We start from the raw sequence: 26,752 nt of genomic DNA on the forward strand, positions 1-26,752 counted from the left end.
GAGCAGAATGACTGAATGTGCTTTGGGGCGTTTAAAAGGAAGGGTTAGGAGTCTCCTAACTAGGTTGGACCTCAGTGAACACAATATATCTTTTGTGGTGGCAGCCTGTTGTATGCTCCATAATCTTTGTAAGAGCAAGGGGGAAGGTTATCTGCCAGAGCGGGGGCTGAGGCAGAACGCCTAGCCAGAGATTCTGAGCGGCCAGACACCGCCGTGATAAGAAGAATACGGTGCAGGGCAGCACAAATCAGAGAGGCTTTTATAGAAAGTTTTATGAATGGCCAGTTTTGAGACTCAAAGAGGGGCCCTCACTGTGTGTTTGCCTGTAATCTTCCAACCCCATCCCTACAGTACGAGCAGTAAAGAGACTATTGTTCAGAGAGCATGCATTTTTATTTAGGGACGGCAGCAAGGAAAGAAATGACAGCCATTGTGAGAACCCAAAGCAAAGGGGGGCTCAGAAACACAAGGAGGACAGCCTTTTCCCTCCTGAGACCATGGAGGTTGAGGCTACCCTTGAGTCCTCCTCCCACAATTTCCTAGGGCCCCTGGGGGTGGAGGCTGTGGAACTGGGGGAGGGAAAGTGATTTTGCATGGGGTGGAGGGAGTTCAGGGGTGGGTACTTCTCCATGCATGCCACCAGGCTCTCCATCACTGCCAAGATTTTCTCTTGGTGCCTCGCTTGCACTTCCCTGCAGGCTTTCCTGTCTTGCTGCTCTGTTATACTGTCCTGCCTCTCCACCATCCTCTCCTGCGTGTCTGTCTGCATCTCTTCCTGGAATGTGTTCCTCTACTCCAGGTGATCCTTAAACATACCATCCCTTGTCCGTTTTCACCTGTGAGTCTGGGCCAGCTAGGCAGTTGCTGGAGCCGATGGGAGTACACAGCAAACTGGCTGCTGTTCCTGCTGTCATGAAAAGTTACAAGGGCACACATTACAGAAGATACATTGGAGTTAAACCTATCCCTCATCTGTTAACAACAGTGAAGGTCTCCGTAAAGACAACAAAGATGTGTTCTATGCAAGGCCAAAGTTTTGCTTTAAACTAACCACTGTACAGCAGGTACACATTCTTAAGGGAGCATCTGGACTTACACGGTTTGGAGGCAGGCAGGCAGGCATGATCCTGCAGTTGGGGAAGGGAGAGTTATGTTCTCCTGTTATGCCGGTAGGACAGGGTGGCTTCCCGGGACAGTGCTACTTTCCCATCCTACAGAAGCCTGCAGTCCAGAGCGGGGAGAAGAGTTCTGGAGAGCCTACCCTGTGTCCGGTACATGCAGCTTCCCAGGACAGAGCTATTTTCCCATCCTGCAGGAGCCTGTGGCCAGGAGCGGGGGATAGGTTCTAGTCAAACTGGTGGGGCAGAGCAGCTTCCTTGTGTCCGGAACATGTGGCTTCCTGGGAGAGTACTACTTTCCCATTCTGCAGGAGCCTTTGGTTGGGAAGGGGATGGGGATGGGGTCTGGTCAAGCCACTGGGGCAGCCTGTAACAGGGAGGGCAGGACAGAGGAGGGATGCCAGAGTCAGAAGCTATGCTAGCAGCCAAGGCAGCAGCTAATAGCTTTCCTCCTCCAGGTTGCCATGCGAGATATCAGTCTTCTCCAAATTACACTGAGTGATCAGGAGCAGATATGGACTCAATGTGGCCAGAAGCCAGGGCCTTATGCTACACTGCTTTGTGGCTTAATGATGCCAGACCACGTACTGGTGGCTTGGCATGGGAATGTGTCCTACTGCGGAGGACAGAATAAGACAGGCCTTCCCAGAAACCTTGGGAGAAAGATCAAAGGGTTCCTATCTGAGAGCTTCATTGAGATGTGTAGAGAGGATTTCCAGACATGTTAACCTCTCCAGACATGTTAACAAGCTGCTTTGGGCATCCCATGCTGTGTAGGCACAGAGCACACTACAAATCACGCCCAATTCCTTTAACCCACCTGTAGTCAGAAAAAACTGTGAGCTCACCAGAAGTTCCCTCTCTGAAATTGGGAGATGTCCTGGGAGGAGGGGACTGGCTCCAACGTGATAAAAATTAGTTGGCTCTCGCTGACTGCATCTGGCCATTCTCCTCCTCCTCCTCCACTTCCACCACCACGCTGTCTTCCATGCTGCTACCCCGAGTGTCTTGGGCGGAGTCCATTGTCAGTTTTGGGAGGCTGGTTGAGTCCACCCCTAAAATAGCATCCAGCTGCTTATAGAACTGGCATGTTTGTGGTGATGCACCAGTCCATTTGCCTCCTTACTTTTGTGGTAGGCCTGCCTTAGCTACTTGGTTTTAACTCTGCAGTGCTGGCGTTCCTGGAGTATCCTTTCTCCCGCATTGTCTTTGTAATCTTTGCATGGATATCACCATTTTTTTCTGGCTTGGCACTTGAAGGAAATGGACTCCTTTCCACACACCTTCATGAGGTCCAAAATCTTCTTCACTCTCCATGCTGGCAGTCTTCTGTGCTCCTGGGAACTGGAGCTCATGAGAATTGAAGAATTGGAAGTCATGAAAGTGTTGGAAGTCATGGCCACGTATGCTGCTCAGATTTGTTGCCCACTCTGAGATGTGCTTGCAATACTGGCTATATGGAAAATGAAATTCAAACTTTCAGGGACGTTGTTAAGGGCCCAAAAGCAAACAATTCCGCTGTGTAGGAAAGATAGAAAATATGGCAAAAGACCAGCTTGGCTTAACAAGGAGATCTTGCATGATCTCAAAATAAAAAAGGAGTCATATAAAAATGGAAACTAGGACAAATAACAAAGGATGAATATAGGCAAGCAACACGGGAATGCAGGGGCAAGATTAGAAAGGCAAAGGCACAAAATGAGATCAAACTAGCTACAGGCATAAAGGGAAACAAGAAGACCTTTTATAAATACATTAAAAGCAAGAGGAAGACTAAGGACAGGGTAGGCCCACTGCTTAGTGAGGAGGGAGAAGCAGTAACAGGAAACTTGGAAATGGCAGAGATGCTCAATGACTTCTTTGTTTCGGTCTTCACCGAGAAGTCTGGAGGTGTGCCTAACGTAGTGAATACAAGCAGAGAGAGGGTAAGTTTAGAAGATAGGATACACAAAGAACAAGTTAAAAATCACTTAGGAAAGTTAGATGTCAGCAAGTCACCAGGTCCTGATGAAATGCATCCCAGGATACTCAAGGAGCTGATAGAGGAGGTATCTGAGCCTTTAGCTATGATCTTTGAAAAATCATGGCAGACAGGGGAGATTCCAGAAGACTGGAAAAGGGCAAATATTGTGCCCATCTATAAAAAGGGGAATAAGAACAACCCAGGAAACTACAGACCGGTCAGTTTAACGTCTGTCCCAGGGAAGATAATGGAGCAGGTAATTAAGGAAATCATATGCAAACACTTGGAAGGTAATAAAGTGATAGGGAATAGCCAGCACGGGTTTGTGAAGAACAAGTCATGCCAAACTAATCTGATAGCTTTCTTTGATAGGATAACGAGCCTTGTGGATAAGGGAGAAGCGGTGGATGTCATATACCTAGACTTTAGTAAGGCATTTGATACGGTCTCGCATGATATTCTTATTGATAAACTAGGCAAATATAACTTAGATAGGGCCACGATAAGGTGGGTGCATAATTGGCTGGATAACCGTAGTCAGAGAGTTGTTGTTAACGGTGCTAAATCCTGCTGGAAAGGGATAACAAGTGGAGTTCCTTAAGGGTCTGTTTTGGGACCCGTACTGTTCAATATCTTCATCAATGATGTAGATATTGGGATAGAGAGTACGCTTATTAAGTTTGCAGATGATACCAAACTGGGTGGGGTTGCAACTTCTTTGGAGGATAGGGACATAATTCAAAATGACCTTAGCAAGTTAGAGAAATGGTCAGAGGTAAACAGGATGAGGTTTAATAAAGAGAAATGCAAAGTGCTCCACTTAGGAAGGAACAATCAGTTCCATACGTACAAGATGGGAAGCGACTGTCTAGGAAGGAACATGGCGGAAAGGGATCTAGGGGTCATAGTGGACCACAAGTTGAATATGAGTCAACAGTGTGATGCTGTTGCAAAAAAAGCAAACATGATTCTAGGTTGTATCAACAGGTGTGTTGTAAGCAAAACTCGTGAAGTTATTCTGCCGCTCTACTCTGCACTAGTTAGGCCTCAGCTGGAGTACTGTGTCCAGTTCTGGGCGCCACACTTCAAGAAAGATGTGGAGAAATTGGAAAGGGTACAGAGAAGAGCGACAAGAATGATTAAAGGTCTAGAGAACATGACCTATGAAGCCAGGCTTCATGAACTGGGCTTGTTTAGTTTGGAAAAAAGAAGATTAAGGGGGGACATGATAGCGGTTTTCAAATATCTAAAAGGGTGTCACAAGGAGGAAGGAGAAAATTTGTTCCTCTTGGTTACTGAGGACAGGACAAGGAGTAATGGGCTTAAAGTGCAGCAGGGGAGGTTTAGATTAGACATTAGGAAAAAATTCCTAACTGTCAGGGTGGTCAAATATTGGAATAAATTGCCAAGGGAGGTGGTGGCATCTCCCTCTCTGGAGATATTTAAGAACAGGTTAGATAGACATCTGTCAGGGATGGTGTAGACGGAGCTTGGTCCTGCCTTGAGGGCAGGGGGCTGGACTCGATGACCTCTCGAGGTCCCTTCCAGTCCTATGATTCTATGATTCCCTGTTCACCTGGAGAGCAGCAGAGTTGCAAGTTCCGGCCAGAGCAGTCAGAGCGGGGCACTGCGGGATCTTCCCAGAGGCCAAGAACCTTGACCTTCACCAATGCTGCATCTACACTACCATAAACTCAACCAGGCAAAGTCGGGAATAGCATCACTCCTCGTAAAATCAGGAGTACCTGACATTGATTTCAGCACCCCTGAACATCAATGAGACAGGCTTGGAAATGTGAACACATCATTTAGAAATTCAACCTTATGCAGCTAAATTCAGTCTAAACTCCTAGTGTAAACCAGGCCATATTGAACATCATCATTAATGGACCAACAAACTTCAGCCAGCTCTTTTAAAACTCTTGAATGCAAATTATCTAGACCAGCTGACTTTAAAATTAGGGATGTAAAATGCATGTATTTAACTAAATGAGTAGTCGATAGAATTTGTATTGACTACTTGATTAGTCAATAGGCAGCCTGGCTTAGTTCTGGCTCATGCTGGATGCATGACCAAACCCCGCTGTAGCTCTTGTTGTAAAGCAGGCTTTTTCTGTCCATGGCCTTCGCGTATAGCCCATCCTGCCACACAAGGCCCCTCACACAAAACCCAAATACTCAGAGGAGCATGGGCAGCACAATGCAGTTTTGTGAATGGAATTTGATCTTATAGGCATTCTGGGACTCACAGGCGCCAAAAAAAAAATAAAAATAAATAAAAACCAGGGAGGTGAGCATGACTGGATAGTGCTTACAGATAAGCCTCATTTGACTGGTCTTAGGGGCAAGGGGAAAAAGTAAATATAGGGTAATAAAACACAATTGTCTTACACTAACTATGCCCCATCTGGTCCTGTCCACGAGGGGATCACGCATACATCACGAAAATTCCTATAGGGCAGTATTGTCATACTACCTCATCACTAGCCTATCAGGCCCTGCCAAATGCAGACCCTAGCATGGCACAGACACCGAATTTTTGTATAAAAGAGCCTCAATCCCTTTGTTTGACGGAGGTTCCGTGTATTGAGGGCACGTGTCTTTTTTTTGCCCAGCTGAAGGATTGATCACCCTGAGGCTGCCTCCCCACCCTTCGAGTCAAATATAGGGGTGCACAAGTCCTGAGCATGCTCCGAGTTCTAGTGTGTCCTTATGTTGTTATCGTTGCAGGATTTGTAAGTATTGCTTAAATTTATTCATTGGTGGTTTAGTTAATAGTTAAGCTGTATTAATTATATCCTATAATCCTGTGAAGTATAAGTAAGTCATATTAATTGTATTGTATAGATAGTGTGATTTTGTGCTATGTGAAAGGGTTAAGCTTTAGCCCAGGTATTAGTGTTAGAAGAAAAACCTTTGAGTTGTCAACTTGTAACAGTAAAAAAATCAATGACTAACTCCACCAGCTGTCCTAAAGTGACATTGGAGGGATTGGCTGTGGGTGGTTCTTATTATCATTATTTTGGCTTTGTTTTTTGTATTTTTCATTTGTATGCTACGTTGCCTTAGGCGAATTAGGGATAGTGATTTGATATAAGTGAATTGTAATCAAAGAATTGTAATCGGTTGAGTATAATTGTGCCCATGCTTTTCTACGCTGTAAAAGTACTGAACAATTGCTAGTTTAAACACCTACTTGTTAATTGCTGGTTTTGACCACTTAATAAAAGTCATTTGTTTCACCATCATCCAGTAGTTTTCACTGGGTAGTCGGCTTTAACCCTTGAGGCTCCCATCACATCACTGAACCAAGGTGTAACAGCTCTGAAATGTAAAAGGCAATAGGAGCTGGGCAGCCTGGCCCCTGGCTCCTACTACATTTTACATTGCAAAGCTGCAGTGAGGTTGTGTCCCACACCCAGCGTGAGCTGGAACTAAGCCAGGCTGCCCGCCCAGCTGGCAGCACAACTTGTGGAGATATGCAAGTTCCCACTGGGACCTCCCACGCACAGGGACTACTACCGCGAAGCAGCCCCTGCCCGCAGCTGAGGTGCCGCAGACAGGGGCTGCTTCGCAGCAGCAGTCCCTACCCCCTCTGCCTCCAGACGGTGCTGGGGGGAGGGAGGGACTGGTTTTTAAGCCAGCTCCCCACAGCACCGGCTCCTGCTGCCCCCCCCTTCCCGCCTTGCTGCATCTGATAAAGAGGCAGCAAGGGGGAGGAGAGAATGCAAGTAGTCAACAACCCAATAAGTATAGGCTTATCAGGTAGTCGACTAGTCAACTACTCCTTTACATTCCTATTTAAAATGCTTAAATTTAGTAGCTGGTATTTACCATACTCCTGAGATACTGGTGGAAAGGAAAGTGTTATCACATGTGACTACATAATCTGTACCCCTCCCCCACATACAGAACAAATATTTATTGAACACTTCTGCCTTTCGCGCATTACTGATAATTGCACCATTTCCATTTGGAAATGGACCAGTACCACAGTGAAGATAATTTTTGTTTCTAATATATTTAGGATAAATGGAGTATCTTTCAAGGCTGATAGAAGCAATGTATGTAATTGAAGATGCAAGACAAGTTGGCTTCCTTGTACAAAAAAGAAAACAAAACAAAAAAACCCCAACAACATGGCTCAGCTTCAGAGAACACTTAAATGATCCTTCAGAAATATCAAACATATTCATTTATAAAGGGACTACACGTGTCGTCATATTTTCCCTTATGATTCTTTCTTTACTTCCCTATTTATCAATTTATCTTCATAAAGTTTTTACAGGGCTTAAGGGAAGTGTCACTTGTAGAACTATAAACAGCATTAAAGTATTAACTAACCAATTAAGTAAGCTATATAAACAAATCACAGATAACATGGTTTTACATCATTCTGTTATCAATAAACACTTCAAAGTAAAATAAACACTAAGAAAATTTGTGAAAGGGAGACTAACATATATTTACTTGCAGGAACTCTCTTTTTTTAACCAGATCATGTTTATATAATTGCAGAGATTAGCTCAGGCAGCAGCACAGACTCATTTTCTCTCTGTAAGGAGGTCTCGGTGCCACTAGATGGGACAGTACACCACGCCCAGAAGGTGTATTGGTTACACTTGCACAAGTCACTTTGTTTCTCTGTTGGATCCTCAACTGAAAAATGAGGATAATAGTACTTCCTTTGTCACGAGGAAGCCAAGACAATAAATACATTAAGGACTAAGAGCACTTAATTGTGATGAGGGCCACAGAAGTATCTAAGATAGCTAAAAAGGCCCAGCCCATTTACCCAAGCAGATACAGTGCAGTTGTATGGTAACTACTACAGTCCCTTCCTGTCTCGATACTCCTGTCTTTCCAGATCAAATTTGTTTAGTTTAAAGAAAAAGCATACTTTTTGGTTTGTTTTACAATGGTGAAACACAAATTCAGATGACATGAAAATAAAGCTCTTCTTCTCCCCATTCCTTTGTCATAACAAACAAACAGTCTGCATTCGATGTTACAACATCTGTAACAGTGCCACATTACTGTCTCCAGATTCTTTCCTCGGTTACAGCTGTGCAATCCACATGCATCCTTCTCCTGGAAATAAAGATGTCTAGCAAACATATCCTGTCACTGCAAGAAAAGAAATTACTGACTTCAGCTACACAACCAAAACTGCCATCATTCACTCCATGAGCATTTTCAGCTTTTACCACTTACAGTTCTCCCTTAATCGCTTCTATATTTTCTCTCATGCTGACTCTTACAAAATCCCTGATAAAATCTGAAGACCCACTACTTTATTCTACCTCAAATCCTCCCTTAGACTCATTGTGCTGTGATGCCTGCACAATCCATCTTACTGATTAGGGCTAGGAAAGTAACAAGCTGTCCCTTATTTTAATTTCCTACTGCTTTCCTCCCTACCTCTAAACCCAATTAATAGAAAAACTTGCATTGCATGTGTCACACACATCATTTGGAGTGGTTCACAACCAGGAATGCCTACCTCACTGCAGACACTCAAAAGCAGGGCAGACACCCCAAACTGGTAGGATGTTCTATAATTAGATTTCATCAACCCAGTAACAAATATGAACTGAAGTGCTATAACAATCTTACCATGGATTCAAGACAGTCCCATTGGGTTCGCCAATCTATCCTGTCACCCTGGTAAACCGGACTTAGTGCTAAAGGATCACTTACACCAAAAAAAAAAATTAAAAAAAAAATCACAAAATATGCAGGTTGCTTTCTGTCCCAAAAGACAAGTCATATACCTCAGATTTCAATTTGTACCTTAGCTCTCACACCAAAGACCCTTCAGGGTTGACAAGACAATCCAATGCTACAGTAAACTAATTAAGGATTTATTAACTAGAAAAAATAAAATACCATTATTTACAGGTTAAAGCAGGCAAATGAGTTCAGTCTATGGTTCCAAAAAGTGACAGAGATGTAGTAACCTGTCAGAAGTGACTGTCTTCTTGGGGCCTAACCCAGGCAAACCTGAGGATTTGTGCTTTTTTGTTTGGTTGGTTGTTTGCTTCTTAGCTACCACCCCGTAAGAATCCAAAGAGCGAAGAGCTAAAAAAAAAATCTGTCAACTGTCTTTATTTCTCCTTTCAACATTCAAACTAATGGGAAGAGGTCTCCTGCATAGTTAAATGGGGCAACAGACAAAGCATTGTCCTACAATGGCCCACTTAATTTTGATAGTCCTCCTGGCTAGGCAGAGGGAGCCACTCTTTCAGTCAGAATTCACAAGATCAGAGCGTGCATTTTTAAAATATAAATGTGTTTTATAATTGTATCATGTAGCATGAAATACAGACATTACTACAAGTAAGAGTAATGCATGCAGCTGATTACAAGTGTTTTATAGTCCACACACTAAACACATCATTACAAGTCTAACACCTATCTTCAACAACAGTAACATACAGGTGAGCTGGCCTTGTTTCCAGTTTGATGAATTTGTCTCTGCGATGGCTACAGACTTGGCAAGAGAGCTGGCTCTGGTTTATCAATGTCACAGCATGCAACTAACAAAGCCATGACATTCATTTGCTACCCTACTTAGACAATCAAAGGGATGCAGCTTGCTGCATACTCCCCTATTGATATGAGGGGATGGCAATTTCGGGGTCATCTTCAAGACATAAAGAATGCTAGTGTTGTGTTTTAGACACTTTCTTCCTAGTCCTCTAAACATGCCTTTTAATATGCAATTATTTGAGCTTGAAATATTTGCTAAGTGCTTAAAGAAAGGGTAGTTTAAGTGTAAAAAATGCAGTTGGAAAAACCAAAAGATTTATACACAAAACACCTGTTGTATTTTAGTCAAGCTCATTATATTAAAAGTTACTTCTTTCTGGAAAGAACAGTGATTTTCATTCTTTTTTCATGTGCAAATCCCCAGGATCCATGGACCACAGATGGAAAAACACTGTTCTGTGGTCTCCGTATACATAGTGTAAGGATATCCTTGGCCCCATGGATCACAGCTTGAAAACCACTGTTTTAGAGATATGAAACAGGCAACTTTTAGAGATATGAAAAGCAGCCTTAATTACATGGATATTCTCTTAAGGGGCGGGAGCTCATACAAAGCCAATATTCTTGGACAACTGCCAAACCCTAGGCAGACTAAGTAAGTTAGATCCAGCTGTTGGACTTGCAGAAGAAGCAATGTACTGAAGGTCCCCATAATGTGGGCTGAATAATTAGTCTATGATTTTATCAAATTCAGCTTGTAAGACTTTATGAATGCACTCTCTCTCTCTTTCCATAAGTTTATCTTGATAGTAAAGATATTAGGAGAGAAAGGAAAAAATAATTACATACCTTTTTCTTTTTTTAAAGTAATCCTTCAACCAATAGACCAGATTTAAAGTAACAAAAACTCCTGAAGGGTATGTCTACACCGCACAGCTATTTGCTACCCTGCGTCTTCACAAGCCACCCATTATTTCAAAATATTTTTCAAAATAAAGGGGTGCACTATTTCAGCATCCTGGTAACCCTTGTTCCACCTCAAAATAGTGTGTTAATTCAAAATTCAACTGAAATTTTTTGAGTTGAAGGTGCTGTGTAGACACACCGGAAGAGTTAAAAGTGTTCTCTTAAGCAGGCTGTAAAGTGTTTTTGTCCCACTTCTTACAAAAAGCATTGCAGGTTAAGAGAGATTTCAGGTATCACATACAATTATGCAAGAAACTTTAAAGTCAAGTTTGTGGCCAACTCTTTGGTAAAGGTTCAGTTAACTAGTGGTTTTCTAATATTGTACAATAACTGAATATTATGCTTGGCTGGATCTGCTGAATTGTGGTGGACCTCGTAAAACGCACAAACTGAAGCTAAATATGCTAGGAAAATATTCACAGCCAGGGAGCGGGTCTCCAGGAAAGTAATGGAACTTCTGCCTGCAGCATCATCCCTAGGGTGGGGTAGAGCCCAGGCAACCCCCTCTTTGGCCCAGATCCTGCCTCTTCCCACCCCTGCTATACCCCCATCCTTCCCCACTCTATCCCCTTCTCCCCAAGTTCCAGTATTGCTCTGTCCCCACCAAATCTTTTCCTACCACTTCTCTGCCATCTCCTACCCTCATTGCACTCTTTCCCCTGAGGGTATGTCTAGACTACAGGCTTCTGTCGACAAAGAGCGTCTAGACACATTCAGTTCCGTCGACAAAGCAAGCTGCTTTGTCGACAAAACCCTGTAGTCTAGACACAACCCTACATGCAACAACACCTTCTGTCGACAGAACTCTGTCGACAAAAGGTGTTATGCCTCGTAAAATGAGGTTTACCAGTGTCAACAAAACTGCTGAGTTCTGTCGATGTTATGTTGACAGAACTCAGCGGTAGTGTAGAGGCAGGTATAGTTTTGTCGACAAAAGTCCACTTTTGTCGACAAAACTCTGTAGTCTAGACACACCCTGAGCGACGCGACCCAGTGGATTACTGAGAGGACTGGCACTCATTGTGGTGGCGGAAAGCAGAGTGACCTGGACCAAGCCCACTCTACTCTCTGAGCCGACCTCCCAGTCACATGACTCAGGGTAGCAGAGCCGATTGGAGCTGGATTGTTCTGCTTTCTTCCACCACAGTAAAGTGGAGAGACTCGATGGCGCAATGGCTGAGCAGAGCGGGCTGAGGCTAGGCCACTCTGCTTCCCACGGCTCCCACTGCTGCTGGTGAGTGCAGAGGTGGGCCCGACCGCTGCAGCTGGCACCAGGCCTCCCAATAGTCCCCTAGGCCCAAGGGGCCTCAAAAGAACAGAGCCTGCAACGGCTCTGTCTGCCTGTGCCACAGTTTTGAGAGAGAACTGCTGAGTGCTAGGAATACAGACCATAGCTGAGTGTTTGGAGGCCTAGGCCATGGTTTGGAGCAGCACCGGCTGCCAGAAGCCTGAACTTATTTACAAACTGGCAAACAGTTTATAGTTTGCAGTGCTGTTGTACCCATGTTGGCTCCAGGATACTAGAGCAACAAGATCTGTAAGGTAATATCTTTTACTGGAACAACTTCGTTTGGCTCACAAGGAGAAGAGCTCTGTGAGAGATCAAAGGCTTGGGTCTTTCACCAGCAGCAGTTGAGCCAATAAAAAAAAAAATTACTTCATCTACCTTGTCTCGCTAAACATTTTATGGGACACATTCAGGACACAGCCATCCCATTGCCCATCCCCCATATTCACTGGTGGCAGGGGGAAGCAGAGCAACCCACTACCAGTAGCTCCACTACCATGGTTCTCAGATGAGTCACTCTGCTTCATGCTGTAGCTGGATGGGGTGGCAGTTCTACCCCTTTCCTGCACCCCAGGGGACTGGCAGGCAACCTGGCTGAGATTAGGCTCTTCCTTGCACTCACCAGCAGTGGGAAGCAGAGCAACCTGGCTGGGAGCCTGGCAAGTAAAGCAGACCGGGGCCAGGTTGCTCCACTTCCTCCTGCCACCAGTGAACATGGGGGGCTGCTGCTGGTGCCAGGCCTCCCACTAATCCCCCAGGCCACGTTGCTCAGGGGAGGGGTGTTGGGGTAGGAGGTGCAAAAATTCCATTGCCAAACAAACCCTGCTGAAGATGTACATCTTTGTCAAGAATCAAGGCTATATAGTATGTACATGTGAAAACTGTCATGCCCCCACAAACAAAAAATGCCTAATTGCACCTACTTTATTTTTCAAATATCAAATGACACACCACGCAGACATTTAAAAATGTCAGAAATTCTGGAAACATGGGCTTAGATATTGTTATACAAGAACAAAAGTCAGGAACGTATTATGGTTTGTGGAACGCATTCAAAACATATTCACTACTTTAGAAAGCAGTTGCCTTTTAATTTTCACAAACTGTATCCAAAGCAATAAGTATTTTTCATGTACAATAAAGATTGTACCAAACAAGAATATCAAAAATGAAAGGTTAAAATTAGAAGTAAATAAATCAACATGTCTATAAAAGTAATCCTGTATCTTTAGCGTGCTGATCACAATATTACAGGCAGTCCCCGACTTACGGGGATCCGACTTATGTCGGATCCGCACTTACAAACGGGGCTCTCTCGCCCCAGAGCTCACAGGCAGCGATCCACCACCTCAACCTCCAGGGCGAGCAAAGCTGCTCACGGTGCCCCTGGTCTGCTGGAGACCGTCTCCAGCAGACCAGGGGCACCGTGAGCGAAGCCGCAGCAGCGGCGGGTTCCCGCACTTCTGAGGCTTTGCCAGAGCAAAGCCTCAGAGGCTGTTACCCACCAGCTCTGTGATTATTGGGGAACCAGAACATGGTCACCTGTCAGCCTTGTGCTCTTGGGGAGTCAGGGAGTGACATTCATGGAAAACCATTCCCTTCCCTCAGGCCTCTGCTAGAATCAAAGACAAAGCAATGAAAAGGCCGGGGAAGACACACCTAAACTGCTTCAGACAAGGGTGATACAATTAAGGAAACACCCCAGCCTCATTTGCATTAAAGATGGAACAGAGGGACATCTCATTAGCATACAGAATGGAGAGCAGCTCTTCCAAGGCAGGAACCGCACTGAACTATGGGACACCGAAAGCAGAGAAGCAGTGCCTGATGGGAAATCCCTGCTCCAGATGCTAATGAACCTAAGCCTGCTCACACCCAAATTAGTCATTATCAGACCAATTCTAGTAACGAGCCTATTGACATCTAAAATACTGAAACTGCCAAGTTGCATTGTGAGCTCGTTCAAGGAACATCACCCATAACCAGGGGTGATCAGTCTCTATTGTCTCTCCTCTTTCTCTTTGAACTATCTCTATAAAACTCCTATCCTTGCCCCAAGAAAACTGTTCTGATACCTGGACTTAAACTGCATCAGTTCCATTGAGACTTCTTCATCTCCTGTCTGATCGTGCTGGGGGCTCTGTCCTGCTTTTCTCCTGCCCTCTGGACCCCCGGCTACCATCATCATCTGGGAACCCCGATCAGTGCAAGCTCCGTGGAGTGGTGAGGTCTCTCTCTCTCTCTCTCTCTCTCTCTCTCTCAACTATCTCTCTAAGCATAGCCTCCTGACCCTGCCCTGTGTAAACTGTTATATGGTTACCTAACATTTGTAATCAGCTTCAATTTAGATTTAATATTGTAATTGTTAGATTTAATATTGTAACTGTTTGATATCTATTCACTACTCAGAAATAAATCACTTTCATTGTTAAACTGGTTGCTTCTCTCTCTTCCTTTCTCTTTTGCTCACTCTTCCTTAAGGGGTGTTGTTTTGGCTTCCCCATTTGCTCTGCAGCAACGCTTCTTGTACCCAAGCAAAAGATCCCTGTAGTGCCCAAAATCCTGTGGGGTTTGCTCATCGTGTGGTTTACCTGTGAATGAGTGTGGTGTGAAAGTGGGGATAAGGGGTGCTGAACCTGGGGGCTTATGAGGATGGCAGCTTAAAGTGCTGTTTAATCCAGCCCACGGAGTCCAAAGGCACATGAGGGTGCAGTGTGGCATTGCTGTGAAACCCAGCCAGCTGAGTCCAGGGACATATGAGGGGGTCAGCTTGTGAGTGCTGAGTACCCAGTCCTCTCAGACGTGCTCTGATTAGTGGGTGTGAGTGTCTGTGTGTGTTGCTAAGGTGGGAAGAACCCCATCCTGAGGAACCTAGTTCCTGCAGGAGAGCTCCAGTGGGAGGGGGAATTGGCAGCGGGGAGAATTCAGCTCCATATGAGAGCCCAAGTAAGCACCAACAGCACACTGATAGAACTGTTAACCTTCCCCCAGTCCCATAAGGGTAACCCTGATAAATGAGCATACCCCAGAGTATTGGGCAAATCTGGTAACAAGGCGCGGCACCCCGCTGCCACTGCGGCTTTGCTCCCCGTGTCCCTGGTCTGCTGGGGGGGGGGGGCGCAGCTAGTGTGCCCCCTCCCCCCAGCAGACCAGGCTTTTGTTGCCGGACCCTGGGGCAGAGCAGCTGGGGCGCTGCCGGTTGGTCCCGCAGCGCCGCTCTGGGCACTATTGGACCAACCCAGCAGCACCCGAGCTGCTCTGCCCCAGGCGTCCTGAATCAGCCGCTGCTGGTCAGTTTCAGCAGCGGCTGAATCAGGACGCCTGGGGCAGAGCAGTTGGGGTGCTGCTAGGTTGGTCCAGTAGCGCCGAGGAGCGGCGCTACTGGAGCAACCCAGCAGCACCCCAGCTACTCTGCCCCAGGCGTCCCCAAGTCAGCCGCTGCTGAAACTGACCAGCGCTGACTAAGGAAGCCCGAGGCAGAGTTGCTCTGCCCCAGGCTTCCTGGAATCAGCTGCTGATCAGTTTCAGCAGCAGCTGACTTGGGGACGCTTGGGGTTCTTAAGTTGAATCTGTATGTAAGTCAGAACTGGCGGTCAGTTTCAGCAGCGGCTGAATCTGGACGCCAGTTCCGACTTACATACAGATTCAACTTAAGAACAAACCTACAGTCCCTATCTTGTACATAACCCGGGGACTGCCTGTACATTCAAAAGCATTCTGAATATTAACAATGATTCAGAGCGCTCAAAAAAACAAACCCAGAAACATTCATGTCAACTGGAGGTTTACTGTTCAGGCTATAATGCAGGACTTGAACTAGTTCCACAATTACTCCTTATAGGATATGATGGAAAGAAATACAAAGTAGACTGTTCAAAGCAGCCTAGAAATGTTTTAAGAAAGCTACGTAGCTCTTTTTGCTAAAAAACTGTTAGTGGTAAAAAAAAATTGAACATGTTATGCTTTATGTCATTGGTGAAGTAGATGAAAAAATGGGGATTTTGGATGGGGGAAAATGGATTTTCCTCTTGGTATTAAATGCCAGCTACTACCTATCTTACAGTAAAATTCTGAAACAACTGTAGTAAGGATTTTTTTTTTGAAATTTCACACAGAGAAAAATAAAGCAGCAATAAAAAAAATAAACGCTACTTCTAGCTCAGTCTCCTCAGACAGCCTATATTTGGTGTACTAGGGATACTTTTTACACCATTCCTCAAATTCCTATAAAGACCTCTCCCACTTACAGCAACAATTTCTGCTTAAAACTCCAACAAGGTCTCTTTCTTTGCATGTTGAAGTTATAAAAATATGCTCTATTACTTCAAAAACAAACAAACAAAACCCCCAGCCAATAAACACGAGTGATTGCTGTGTACAGGCCTGTAGAGTTGATTTAGTATAAAATGGGTGTCACAGATTAGCTAGCCTTTTGAAGCAAGCTGAATTCAGCCTTGCTGGTGACTTAGCAGCTATTCAACAGCTCACTGATCAGCTTTGTCTAAGGTAATTAGTGAAGCCAGACAGGTGTCATGGAGCTTAATTATAAAGACTGACACACCCCCACCTGGCTTTGGTGGTCTAGCAGGGAGAGCACTATTTAAATAGACCTGAAGAGGGAGAACAGTAAGAGGGAGAAAGATCCCAGAGAGAAGAACAACAACGTAGCCCCTAGCTGGGAAGAGCCTCAGGAAGTCATGTTAGTCTGGTGTAGCTGAAACAAAAGACAGAACTATGTAGCACTTTAAAGACTAACAAGATGGTTTATTAGGTGATGAGCTAAGTCAGGTTGAATCACCAACAGGGAGCAAAGTAGGCTTCTATGTTGGGAGCCCTGAGACAAAGTCTAAGGAACAGGGAGATCCTCAGAGAAAAACTGCCGGAGCCCTTCATAATGGAAAGCAGTGGGAGAATCTTGCTAGGGATTAACTGATTGAAGTCAATCTCTGTAAGGGCCAGGAAGCAGCAGATTTCAGTTGAACCTAACAGTGGCAGAAGAACTATAAGTTTAGTTCTGATTGTGAACTTTCAGTTAGATCCCCAGTTACTTTGGGCAAAGGAGTGAATGCTTGTCTGATTAGACTGGAGGATGGGGCCAATGAAAAGCCAGAGAAAGAGTCAGGAGAAGATGCCACATGAGATTGGCCATTGTAGAGTCAATAAGTGGTCTTTCAGGGCAGGGATGTGAGATTACATCCTTGTCAATGCCATGTTGGGGCATAAGGGCCACCTAGGCTATGTCTACACAGCAGCATTATTTCGGAATAACTGACATTATTCTGAAATAACAAAGAGCATGTCTACACTGCAAGCCATTATTTCAAATTTATAGCGAGCTGGAGGACTTCTTACTCCGGACTCCTGGAACCCTCATTTCATGAAGGGTAAGGGAAGTCGAAGGAAGAGTAAGTAGACAGCGCCAAAAGCCGAGTTAAGCTATTTCGACTTAAGCTACACAACTGACGTAGTTCAAGTTGCATAGCTGAATTTGACTTTAGCCCTGTTGTGTAGACATAGATGAGAACACATGCTTACAATGAATTTACTGAACAATACTTAAATTAGGAGAAATGGAAGGTCCACCTTTGATCCATCATGTGATTAGTGACCATCTGAACAACAACAGCTACAATTTGCATTAAATGTCTTCATGCCACAATGGCTGTTGTGCCCATGTCTTTATAGAGAAGTTTGGCCTTTGATCTGCATAGGTATGTACCCACTAACCGTGCTGCCACATTAACTCTAATGTGGTGTTATAGAAAGGATCATAACTCTGTGGAGACAGAGGGTACACACCTCTTGTCTTTCACATCACAGTCTCTTCTTGGCCTGGCCAGTGTGTGCATTGGAAATATGACGACTCTAGATAAGTCCTTTCGTACCCTTGGCAAGCAGGGCAAAATTTAGCCCTGTGAATGCAAATTCCAACCAAACTGATTTACTGTGACAATTTTTGCAAGGTGGTGATGCCTAAGAGTACATTTACACAGCAGTGTTATTTCGGAATAGCTGACTAAAAGCAGTTATTTCAACATAATGTCAAAATAATGTTGAGCTGGAGGACTTCTTACTACAACTCCTGGAACTCTCATTTTACGAGGTGTAAGGGAGGACGGAGGAAGAGTACTCTCTCGCAGACTTCCTGTGTGTAGACAGCGCCAAAAGCTGAAATAAGCTATTTCAAATTAAGCTATGCAATTAACGTAGCTCAACTTAAGTAGCTTATTTCATCTTTAGCCCTCTGGTGTAGATGTGCCCTTAGGGCTTAGGGAAGCATTTAGAAAAATGCAATGATTCTATATGGGCTTTGTTTTATTTGGATTTGTGTCATACGAAAATAGGACTAGCTAAGTTATGTATTTAGTACAACATGTAAGAAACCATTCCCAATCTAAATTTCTTTTGCTTACAAAAAGAAACACTGCATGATGGTCAAAACAAGACTCATGTCTGCAAAAAATTTCTTAACGTTTTATTTATTAGTAAGGCGTTTGATATGGTCTCGCATGATTTTCTTATCAATAAACTGGGCAAATACAACTTAGATGGGGCTACTATAAGGTGGGTGCATAACTGGCTGGATAACCATACTCAGAGAGTAGTTATTAATGGTTCACAATCCTGCTGGAAAGGTATAATAAGTGGTGTTCCACAGGGGTCTGTTTTGGGACCGGCTCTGTTCAATATCTTCATCAACGATTTAGATATTGGCATAGAAAGTACGCTTATTAAGTTTGCAGATGATACCAAGGCTGGGAGGGGTTGCAACTAATCTGGAGGATAGAGTCATAATTCAAAATGATCTGGACAAATTGTAGAAATGGTCTCAGGTAAGCAGGATCAAGTTTAATAGAGACAAATGTAAAGTGCTCCACTTAGGAAGGAACAATCAGTTTCACACATACAGAATGGGAAGCGACTGTCTAGGAAGGAGTATGGCAGAAAGGAATCTAGGGGTCATAGTGGACCACAAGCTGAATATGAGTCAGCAGTGTGATGCTGTTGCAAAAAAAAGCAAACATGATTCTGGGATGCATTAACAGGTGTGTTGTGAGCAAGTCACGAGAAGTCATTCTTCCGCTCTACTCTGCGCTGATTAGGCCTCAGTTGGAGTATTATGTCCAGTTCTGGGCACCGCATTTCAAGAAAGATGTAGAGAAATTGGAGAGGGTCCAGAGAAGAGCAACAAGAACGGTTAAAGGTCTAGAGAACACGACCTATGAAGGAAGGCTGAAAGAATTGGGTTTGTTTAGTTTAAAAAAGAGAAGACTGAGGGGGGACATGATAGCCGTTTTCAGGTATCTAAAAGGGTGTCATAAGGAGGTGGGAGAAAACTTGTTCATCTTGGCCTCTGAGGCTAGAACAAGAAGCAATGGGCTTAAACTGCAGCAAGAGAGGTTAGATTGGACATTAGGAAAAAGTTCCTAACTGTCAGGGTGGTCAAACACTGAAATAAATTGCCCAGGGAGGTTGTGGAATCTCCAGCTGTGGAGATATTTAAGAGTAGGTTAGATAACTGTCTATCAGGGATGGTCTAGACAGTATTTGGTCCTGCCATGAGGGCAGGGTACTGGACTCAATGACCTCTAGAGGTCCCTTCCAGTCCTAGTATTCTATTATTCTAATGAGAAACTTTGAAATTTCCATTAAATGTCATTGTTGTCCTCTGGTCAATTCTATTCAACTGTATACTTTAGCAACACTGTACTACAACAGCACTGTGAAACAGACATATATTTAAGCTAGCTGGCCATTTAACCCAATTTACAATTGCTTTGCATCATTATAGTAGCACACAGTAGCTAGAGCATACCAGTCAATTTTGCCCTCTGCATTAAAATGTGACTCCAGTCTGTTGCAATACCACACACAAACTTTTGGATAAAGGACTCAAATGAAAACACATAGAGACCACCCACATTACTTGTATTCTATCACTATATGTTCTTAGAGCCATAGACTATATTAATTTTTGACACAGTATTGATCTCATGGTATTTCTAGAGTCTCAGAGGGGTAGCCGTGTTAATCTGGAACTTTAAAAACGAACAAGTAGTCCTATGGCACTTTACGTCATGTCTACACTAGGAAATTATTTCAAAATATTTCAAAATAAGTTAAGCGTTATTCCTCATGGAAAGCAGGATTACAGATTTCAAAATAACCAGCCTGCTATCTTGAAAAAACGGGCTTGGTTGTGTGGATGCTTCACTTATTATTTAGAAATAAGAGGAGTTATTTCAAAATAACTCAATAGTGTAGACCAGAGCTTAGAGACTAACAATATACTATATGTATTTTTATTAGTCTCTGAAGTGCCACAGGACTACTCATTGTCTTTATGGTATTACTAGTAAAAGGAAAAAGTAATGCATTTCTCATGGACTGAGAGCTTGGTTTCAATTATTTTCTTCTACAAGATATAGCAACACAAAATTCACTTTTCCCATTTGCACTGTACTTTGTAAATCACTAGAAGTAAAATATAACATGGTGAAATTTATTTTTCTGACAATAGATTATGACATGTATGTGATGTAAGCCTGAAACACTATTAATATAGGAAAATTCATTTGAATCAGACATTCCCTACCTATAAATAAAACAGCTGGGAAACCTAGGATACAATACTGTTTACGATAGAGGGAAAGAATTGTTCTATTTTTACTTAACTTTGCAGGGGAAGACTTTCCTTTAATGTTATACCCTGATAACTTTCTTAATTAAAAAAAGCCCCTATGGATTTCTGAGGTTTCTGGATTCCTGCCTCTACATGAATTAGTATTTCCTATGACTATGCTTATACTTGGTGACAGTGGGCATGTCTACACCTAAAATGTTGCACTGGTGCAGTCAGATAAGCAGGAAAACTTTTCCACTAACTTCAGCAGGCTTTGAATCAGACCTTGAATTCTTAGAAACAAGTGTCAATTATTACAATGTTGGTACACATTTTTTCCTCTTACAGCAGAATCTTTGCAAGATTGCCACTGTCTGTGGTGCAAATGGAATATATATATGATGGTAAGTTACATGTAAAAACTTTGCATATCTTCTAAAGATTTCTAATATCACTGATTTGTTTTTTTAAAAAAAAGCAGTTTGTTCTAGGAAGAACAAAAGTGAGGCAGTTGGACGCATGACTCTTATCCACTATTATAAAAAAAAAAAACCTGTCTATATAAATTACCAATTTTAATATAAGACGACCTACCTTCTCGGCTAACAGCTCTCTGATCTTGCTTGCCTGGAGACGAAACTTCATCAGCTGTGACTCCAAAGTTACACATCTTTCTTTCCAATTTACACTTCCTTCTGAGTCTGAAAAATCTGCCATACTTAAGCTGTAGGGGTGAAAAAAAATCAGACTGCTGTTTATATAAATGAAAAAAAAATAGGCCTGGATATATTATCCTTTTATGGAAATCACAGGGGATACTCAAAGCTTTTCTCCACAGCTCTTTTATAAACTCTTGTTTACTTGTATTTGTTTTCTAAGTTATTACAGAGTTGGAAAACATGTTCTGTTGATAAATTGGGAAACAGCCTCTAGTTACTACTGATTGAACCTCTCTAGTCTGGCACTCTCTGGTCTAGCAACATCCGTAGCCTGACATGATTTTAGTTAGCCAGATGTCCACTTAGTGTGGATGTGGCCAAGTTTCCCATGGTCCCATAAAGTTTGTTTACAGCCACCAGTCCTGGCTCTCAGCATTCTGTTCTGTTAGCTCTAATTTACCCCTCCATGTCTTGTAAGACCCCAGTAAACAGTGCAAATTTCAGTAATGCTGATAGACAATATTGACCTCCCGTGGTTTGGCAAATTCTCTCGTTTGGCACCAGTCAAGTCCTGAGGGTGCCAGACTACTAGAGAGGTTCAACCTGTATACATGATTTCATTCAGAGAACTGAGCCTTTTCTAGGAAGGAAAGCTCCTTATATGGAGTTCAAAAGTTAAAATTAAAGCTAGCTTACAATGTTTAAAAGACAGCTCTACAATCTAAATTCTTGCTAAGAATTTCTTGGAAACTGTGGTACCTCAGGACCTAGTGGTTCAAATTTGAAATCAGTTGTAGCAAGGACCTCCTGCGATACATCCTCACTTTTTTAATCTAATAGTCAAATGGTGGTTGGGTTTTGTCTTTTAAATAAACACAGCTGGAGCTTACCCTAATGCTCTGATCCTTCCCAAACTGATATAATCTACTCAAGACTGATCTCAGGTACTACCTACCATCCATGCCACTGTGGGGAATAACTGTAAGACATTACTTCAGGTGGCTTGAACCAGGCGGAGAACCCAGAGAAAGTCATTTTGTGCAGCACAACTGAGCTCTGTCCAAAGCCAAATTGTTTGTAGACAGCCTGGCATCACAATAAGTGGATCTCTCAAGATGACAAGCTGTGGCCCTTGAACCCAAGCAGCACACAAGAGGTACTCTTCTTTTTGCATTGTGTGCTGGGGCTCTTCCTTAAAGTTTTGCTTTGAAAGCTGAGCTCCTGGTTTAAGAGCTGAGAAAGTGCTCTGTAACCTCAGGGAAAATGGAAGACCCTAGTAAGAAACAGCTCCCTGCAAGCACTGGCTTCCACCCTCCCTTCCGCAACTGTGGAAGGTAGCAGGGGAGGGGGGGGGAGGCGGCATGTGCAGAGAGCTGTCTTAAAAGCCAGCTCTGCACGCTTATCAGCTCCCGCCTGCTCCCCCTCCCCCCTGCGCGATGCTGCCTCTATCCGTATAGAGGCAGCAAGGGAGAAGGAAATGCATCTAGTCAATTGGATTAACTGATAAGTCCAAGCTCATCATTTAACCGTTTAAACGACTACACACTAACTTCCCTAGAGAGTCTCAAAGTTTACACAGAAAGGATGACATAGGAGGGGCTTCAGTTGTCCCTTCCAAAAAACTACAGCACGCATATCTACCCTTTCCACCCTCCCTTCAGGAAGTACTCACCCTACCCCCACTGTTGCCTGCCGGCCTGGCTTTAGGTTAAGGCAAGCAAGGTGGAAGCCTTGATCCCCGTGTCTTCAGGGTCCCACGCTGCAATGGACACAAACTTTTTGGCTGGGTCTGGCACTGGGGGTCTGGGTTTTGTTACAGCCTCTGCAGGGACCAGCCAATGGCTCAGGAGCTTCCTCTGCCCCAGGTCAACACATCATGGCAAGGAGGGGACAGGGCCTTGTGGGCAGTTCCCCATTGGAGAGTGGGAGTGGCTGAGCTGATCCCCTGAGCCCCAGCCAGGATCCAGCTGCCTGACCAGAAATAGCAATGTCTTAAGGGAAAGCTGCTCCCAGGAGCATGCCAGACTGGGCCTGGAAGCCACCTGGCTGGGCAGAGGCTGCAGGACTGGGTGGAGTCAGGGTGCCCCGGCTATACGAACTCAGGAGCGCCCTGGACAAAGCTGGTGTGGTGCTCATATCACTGATAAGCACGTGTTAGGTAGGCAGGCACCTCTCACAGCTTACCGGGCCGGGGCACACCCAGAGACCCCGCAAGCGTGGGGGGTCTCTGCACAGGACTACCCCCATTAATCGCCACAAGAGAACAAACTCCTGTCCCTGCATCCACTAGTTAGGCCCTACTCTCAGCATGCTGCCTTGGGTAGGGTTGCCAGATGGTTTCAGAAAAAATACCGAACAACAACAACAAAAAAACCACACCAGAAAAAAGTTTGTTAAGCAAAAAACAAAACAAAGCAAAAAACCACCACCACCACCACCACCGCGGCCCCTTTAAAAACCACATGGTGAGGCTATTTGGCCCTAACAGGCTGCTGGTGGCCACCTGTCATCTTGCCTCCCTGTGCCGGGCCGGACAGCTCCCCTGCAGAACCCAGTAAGCACTAGGGTTGCCAGGCTGCCTCCATATTGAGCTGGACAGCCTGGGATTTTCACCTTCTGGGTGGGGGGGGGGAGGGGGGAAATACCAGACAGACATTTTAGGCTTGGTTGCCTGCACTCTTCCTGTATACCCTCGCTACCTCCTCTGTTAAAGGGATCTCTGCCAAAACTGCAGAGAGGCAGGTGTCTGTAATCTCAAAAAGTTCAAAAATCATGGGTCTGATTGGGGGAGGAGGCTGCCCACACTGGCCATGAGACGTATGAATTAGGCCACGCAAGCACAACCAACCAACTGAGCAGGAAACATGGGACAGATTTAGGCTCTGGGCAGGCTGCAATCAGCTCAAGCTCATCTTTATACGCAAGCTCACCTTTATGTATACCCCACCTGTTTCCAGGTGGGGTATACATAAAGCCAACAAATGGGCAAAAGATAAAAACTGTAGGGTGGCAAAGTAGCAGTCACTCTTCTGGAGGTAAGAATGGATAGGAATTCCTGAAGTTTAGTAGATATAGGTTCTGACTCTGGGGCTGGATGCTGAAGCACTCATGGGGGGGGGGGGGGGAACAGTGACTACTCAGCACCCAGTGGTTGGTCCTTTCCTAGCTCCTCGTGCATAGCCTGTTGCCAGCAGATGAGCTCTCCATTCTTCTCCACAGTGCCTCTTGCAGGCTACAATCAGCTGTTTAGTGATGCACAGGGTGGGAATGAAGCAGGAGCAGGAAGAGTCAGTAGAGGGCTGACCTGTTGCAGGGTGCATGGGGCAAGTACTCCAGATGCTGGGAAGTGGAAAAGGCAAGGGGCCAGACAGAGAAGAGATAGAACCAGCCCCTTCCGGCTGTTGGGAATCTGCTGTGCAGCATGGTGGACTAGTGGCTCAGGCTGCTTGAGAGAGCCTGGCTTGGGAAGCTGCTTTTGTTCCCCACTTAGGTGCTGGGGATCAGGAATGAGTGAGCCAGATTTCCCTCCTCCCCACTATACACTTCTGTCTCACTCAGCAGGAAGCAGAAGCTGTCTCCACAGCCAGGCTCTCTCAGGTACAGTAGCTGCCAGGCTACAAAGCAGTGACTGGGAAGGGACAGCATTAGAAGCACTTAGAACGTGCTGGGGACAGGAGGGCACTACCCCCAATGTCAATCAGTTTTGTGCCTCAGTCAGGCCCACACTAACTCTGTACTCACAAACCCAATCACTTAATTATGTGCCCCTCCCAGCTCTCATATCCAACCCAGTCCACCCACCCACTCAAACAACTTTGCACTCCCATTGCCTGCAACCTCATGTCTACTCTCTGCTTTCAGAGCACCTTTCCTCCTCCTCCTGGAGGTGTAGAGGTTCTTCACCCATTACCAGGTCTGGTGGGAGGACAGATCCCAGAAGGTTCTCCTTTCTCCTCTTATAGACCTGGGATTGCACCATTAGAAAGGAAGAGTGGAGAAGAACTGGACCTGTTTTTCACAAGAGAGGGGGAAGGAAGGAGCCTTAAAGCACCTTGAGGCTCTTTTTGATACATTTTCATAAGAGAGATGGGGAGAGGAGGTATTGCCTTCTCCACGTCTTCTTTTCTCTATCCAAAGCCTGCTCTTGAGGAGGAGGAAAGGGAGAGAGTTCTGCCTGCTTCCAAAAGCACCTGTGATAAGCTGTTCTCCAGGAAGCAGAAAAGTGAGGAAGGTAAACAACACAAGGGTTTTTCTCCTTGTATAGCCTGAATATTGCACAAATGTTGGAGCTTTTCCTGTTGCGGAGATACTGGCTCCAGAAGAGGCCAAAATTGCATTATTTGTGAGACTTGGAGAAAGGACTCATCTGTGTTAGAGAGGCAGAGTGATGGGGAACAAGGAGACAATGCAAGGGAAGTGAAGGGACTACCGGGCAAATGTCAGTGCCTCCCATGACTGCAGTGACCTATGCCAACGAGGTGGAGAACTAAGCTGAGGGACACTGGGGATGTGTGCGATTTTTTTAAAGCAAGCAGAATAACTGTCCAACGCCATAATTAAAGCAGAGTCAAAGTTGCCAAGTGCTGACACATGCGTTGTGAGCAGGACCCAGGGACACGGTGCAGGGCAGCTAGTGACTGGGGGCACATCTGGGTGCTGGCACATGGCGAGAGGCAAGGTTTTTGCGCAAAAACCCATGGAGCGTCCACACCTCAAATGCGCTTTTGCTCAAGGAAATCAAGAATAAAACAGTAGAACAGAGAGATTTTTCCACCATAGGTAATCCTCCTTTTACGAGGCATAACTCCCTTTTGTGCAAGAGTTCTTGCGCAAAAAGGCAAGTGTGGATGCTCTGGAGGAGTTTCTTGTGCAAGAAACCCCAGTGGGAAAAAACACACAGGTGTTATGATGGCCATTCTGTGAATGGCCATCAGAGCTTTCTTGCGCAAGAGCATCCATGCAATGTGGACGCTCTCTTGCACAAAAGCACATCGCTTTTGCCATGTGCTTTGAGGTGTGGATGTGCTCTTGTGAAAGAAGTTTTTGCGCAAAAACTCTCGCGCAAAAGGCTTTTTGCGCAAGAAGCATGTAGTGTAGACGTAGTCTTGGTGTTCAGAGGTTTAAATTTGTTACTCAACTCATCTTTGTTGGGCTTTCAGAGGATACGAGTTAGCCACTCTCCAGATGTGGAAAGAACATAAGGCATCAGTGGGCAACCATAACTCTGTGGTAAGCAAGTTTTGGGCCATTAATTCAAGTAGGCATTGAAATTAATTGTTCTCCATAGTAATTATGTACCTTGTTTGAACTAATTGACACTGGCAATTTTGATTATACTCAGGTACCTTCATGCTTTTTCCAATTTCTTAAAATCTGAAGAGCCACTGCCTTCTACTTTAAATCCCTATTTAAGATTCTCCTCTGCTGTGATGCCTATAAAACCATTTGCTGAATGTGGCTAATCAGGTTAACAAACTGATTGTGCCTCTTCCTCCCCCTCCCCCTACCTTGCTCTTATTAACTCCTTTTCTCTTATGAATTTCCTTATTCCTCCCCTGACCTCTGCCTCAAATTAGAAAAATTAGAAGAACAGCAGAAACAAAAACAACTAACAACCAACTGTGATTGACAAAGGCTATGTTG

At 44.6% G+C, this 26,752-nt stretch overlaps 1 protein-coding gene across 4 annotated transcripts in view; it reads right to left on the reverse strand.

Annotated features, from left to right (window-relative positions):
• PLEKHH2 (pleckstrin homology, MyTH4 and FERM domain containing H2) overlaps positions 1-26,752 on the reverse strand; it is a 132,160-nt gene that overhangs the window by 95,287 nt on the left and 10,121 nt on the right. For all 4 annotated transcript variants that reach the window (XM_075925428.1, XM_025179013.2, XM_025179012.2 and 1 more), the window contains exon 2: positions 21,045-21,174. In XM_075925428.1, the coding sequence (XP_075781543.1) occupies positions 21,045-21,167 (123 nt within the window). In that variant the 5' untranslated portion in view covers positions 21,168-21,174. The remainder of the gene's footprint in view (positions 1-21,044; positions 21,175-26,752) is intronic.

Source organism: Pelodiscus sinensis, chromosome 3 (genome assembly GCF_049634645.1).
Source record: "Pelodiscus sinensis isolate JC-2024 chromosome 3, ASM4963464v1, whole genome shotgun sequence".
Lineage (NCBI taxonomy): Eukaryota > Metazoa > Chordata > Testudines > Trionychidae > Pelodiscus > Pelodiscus sinensis.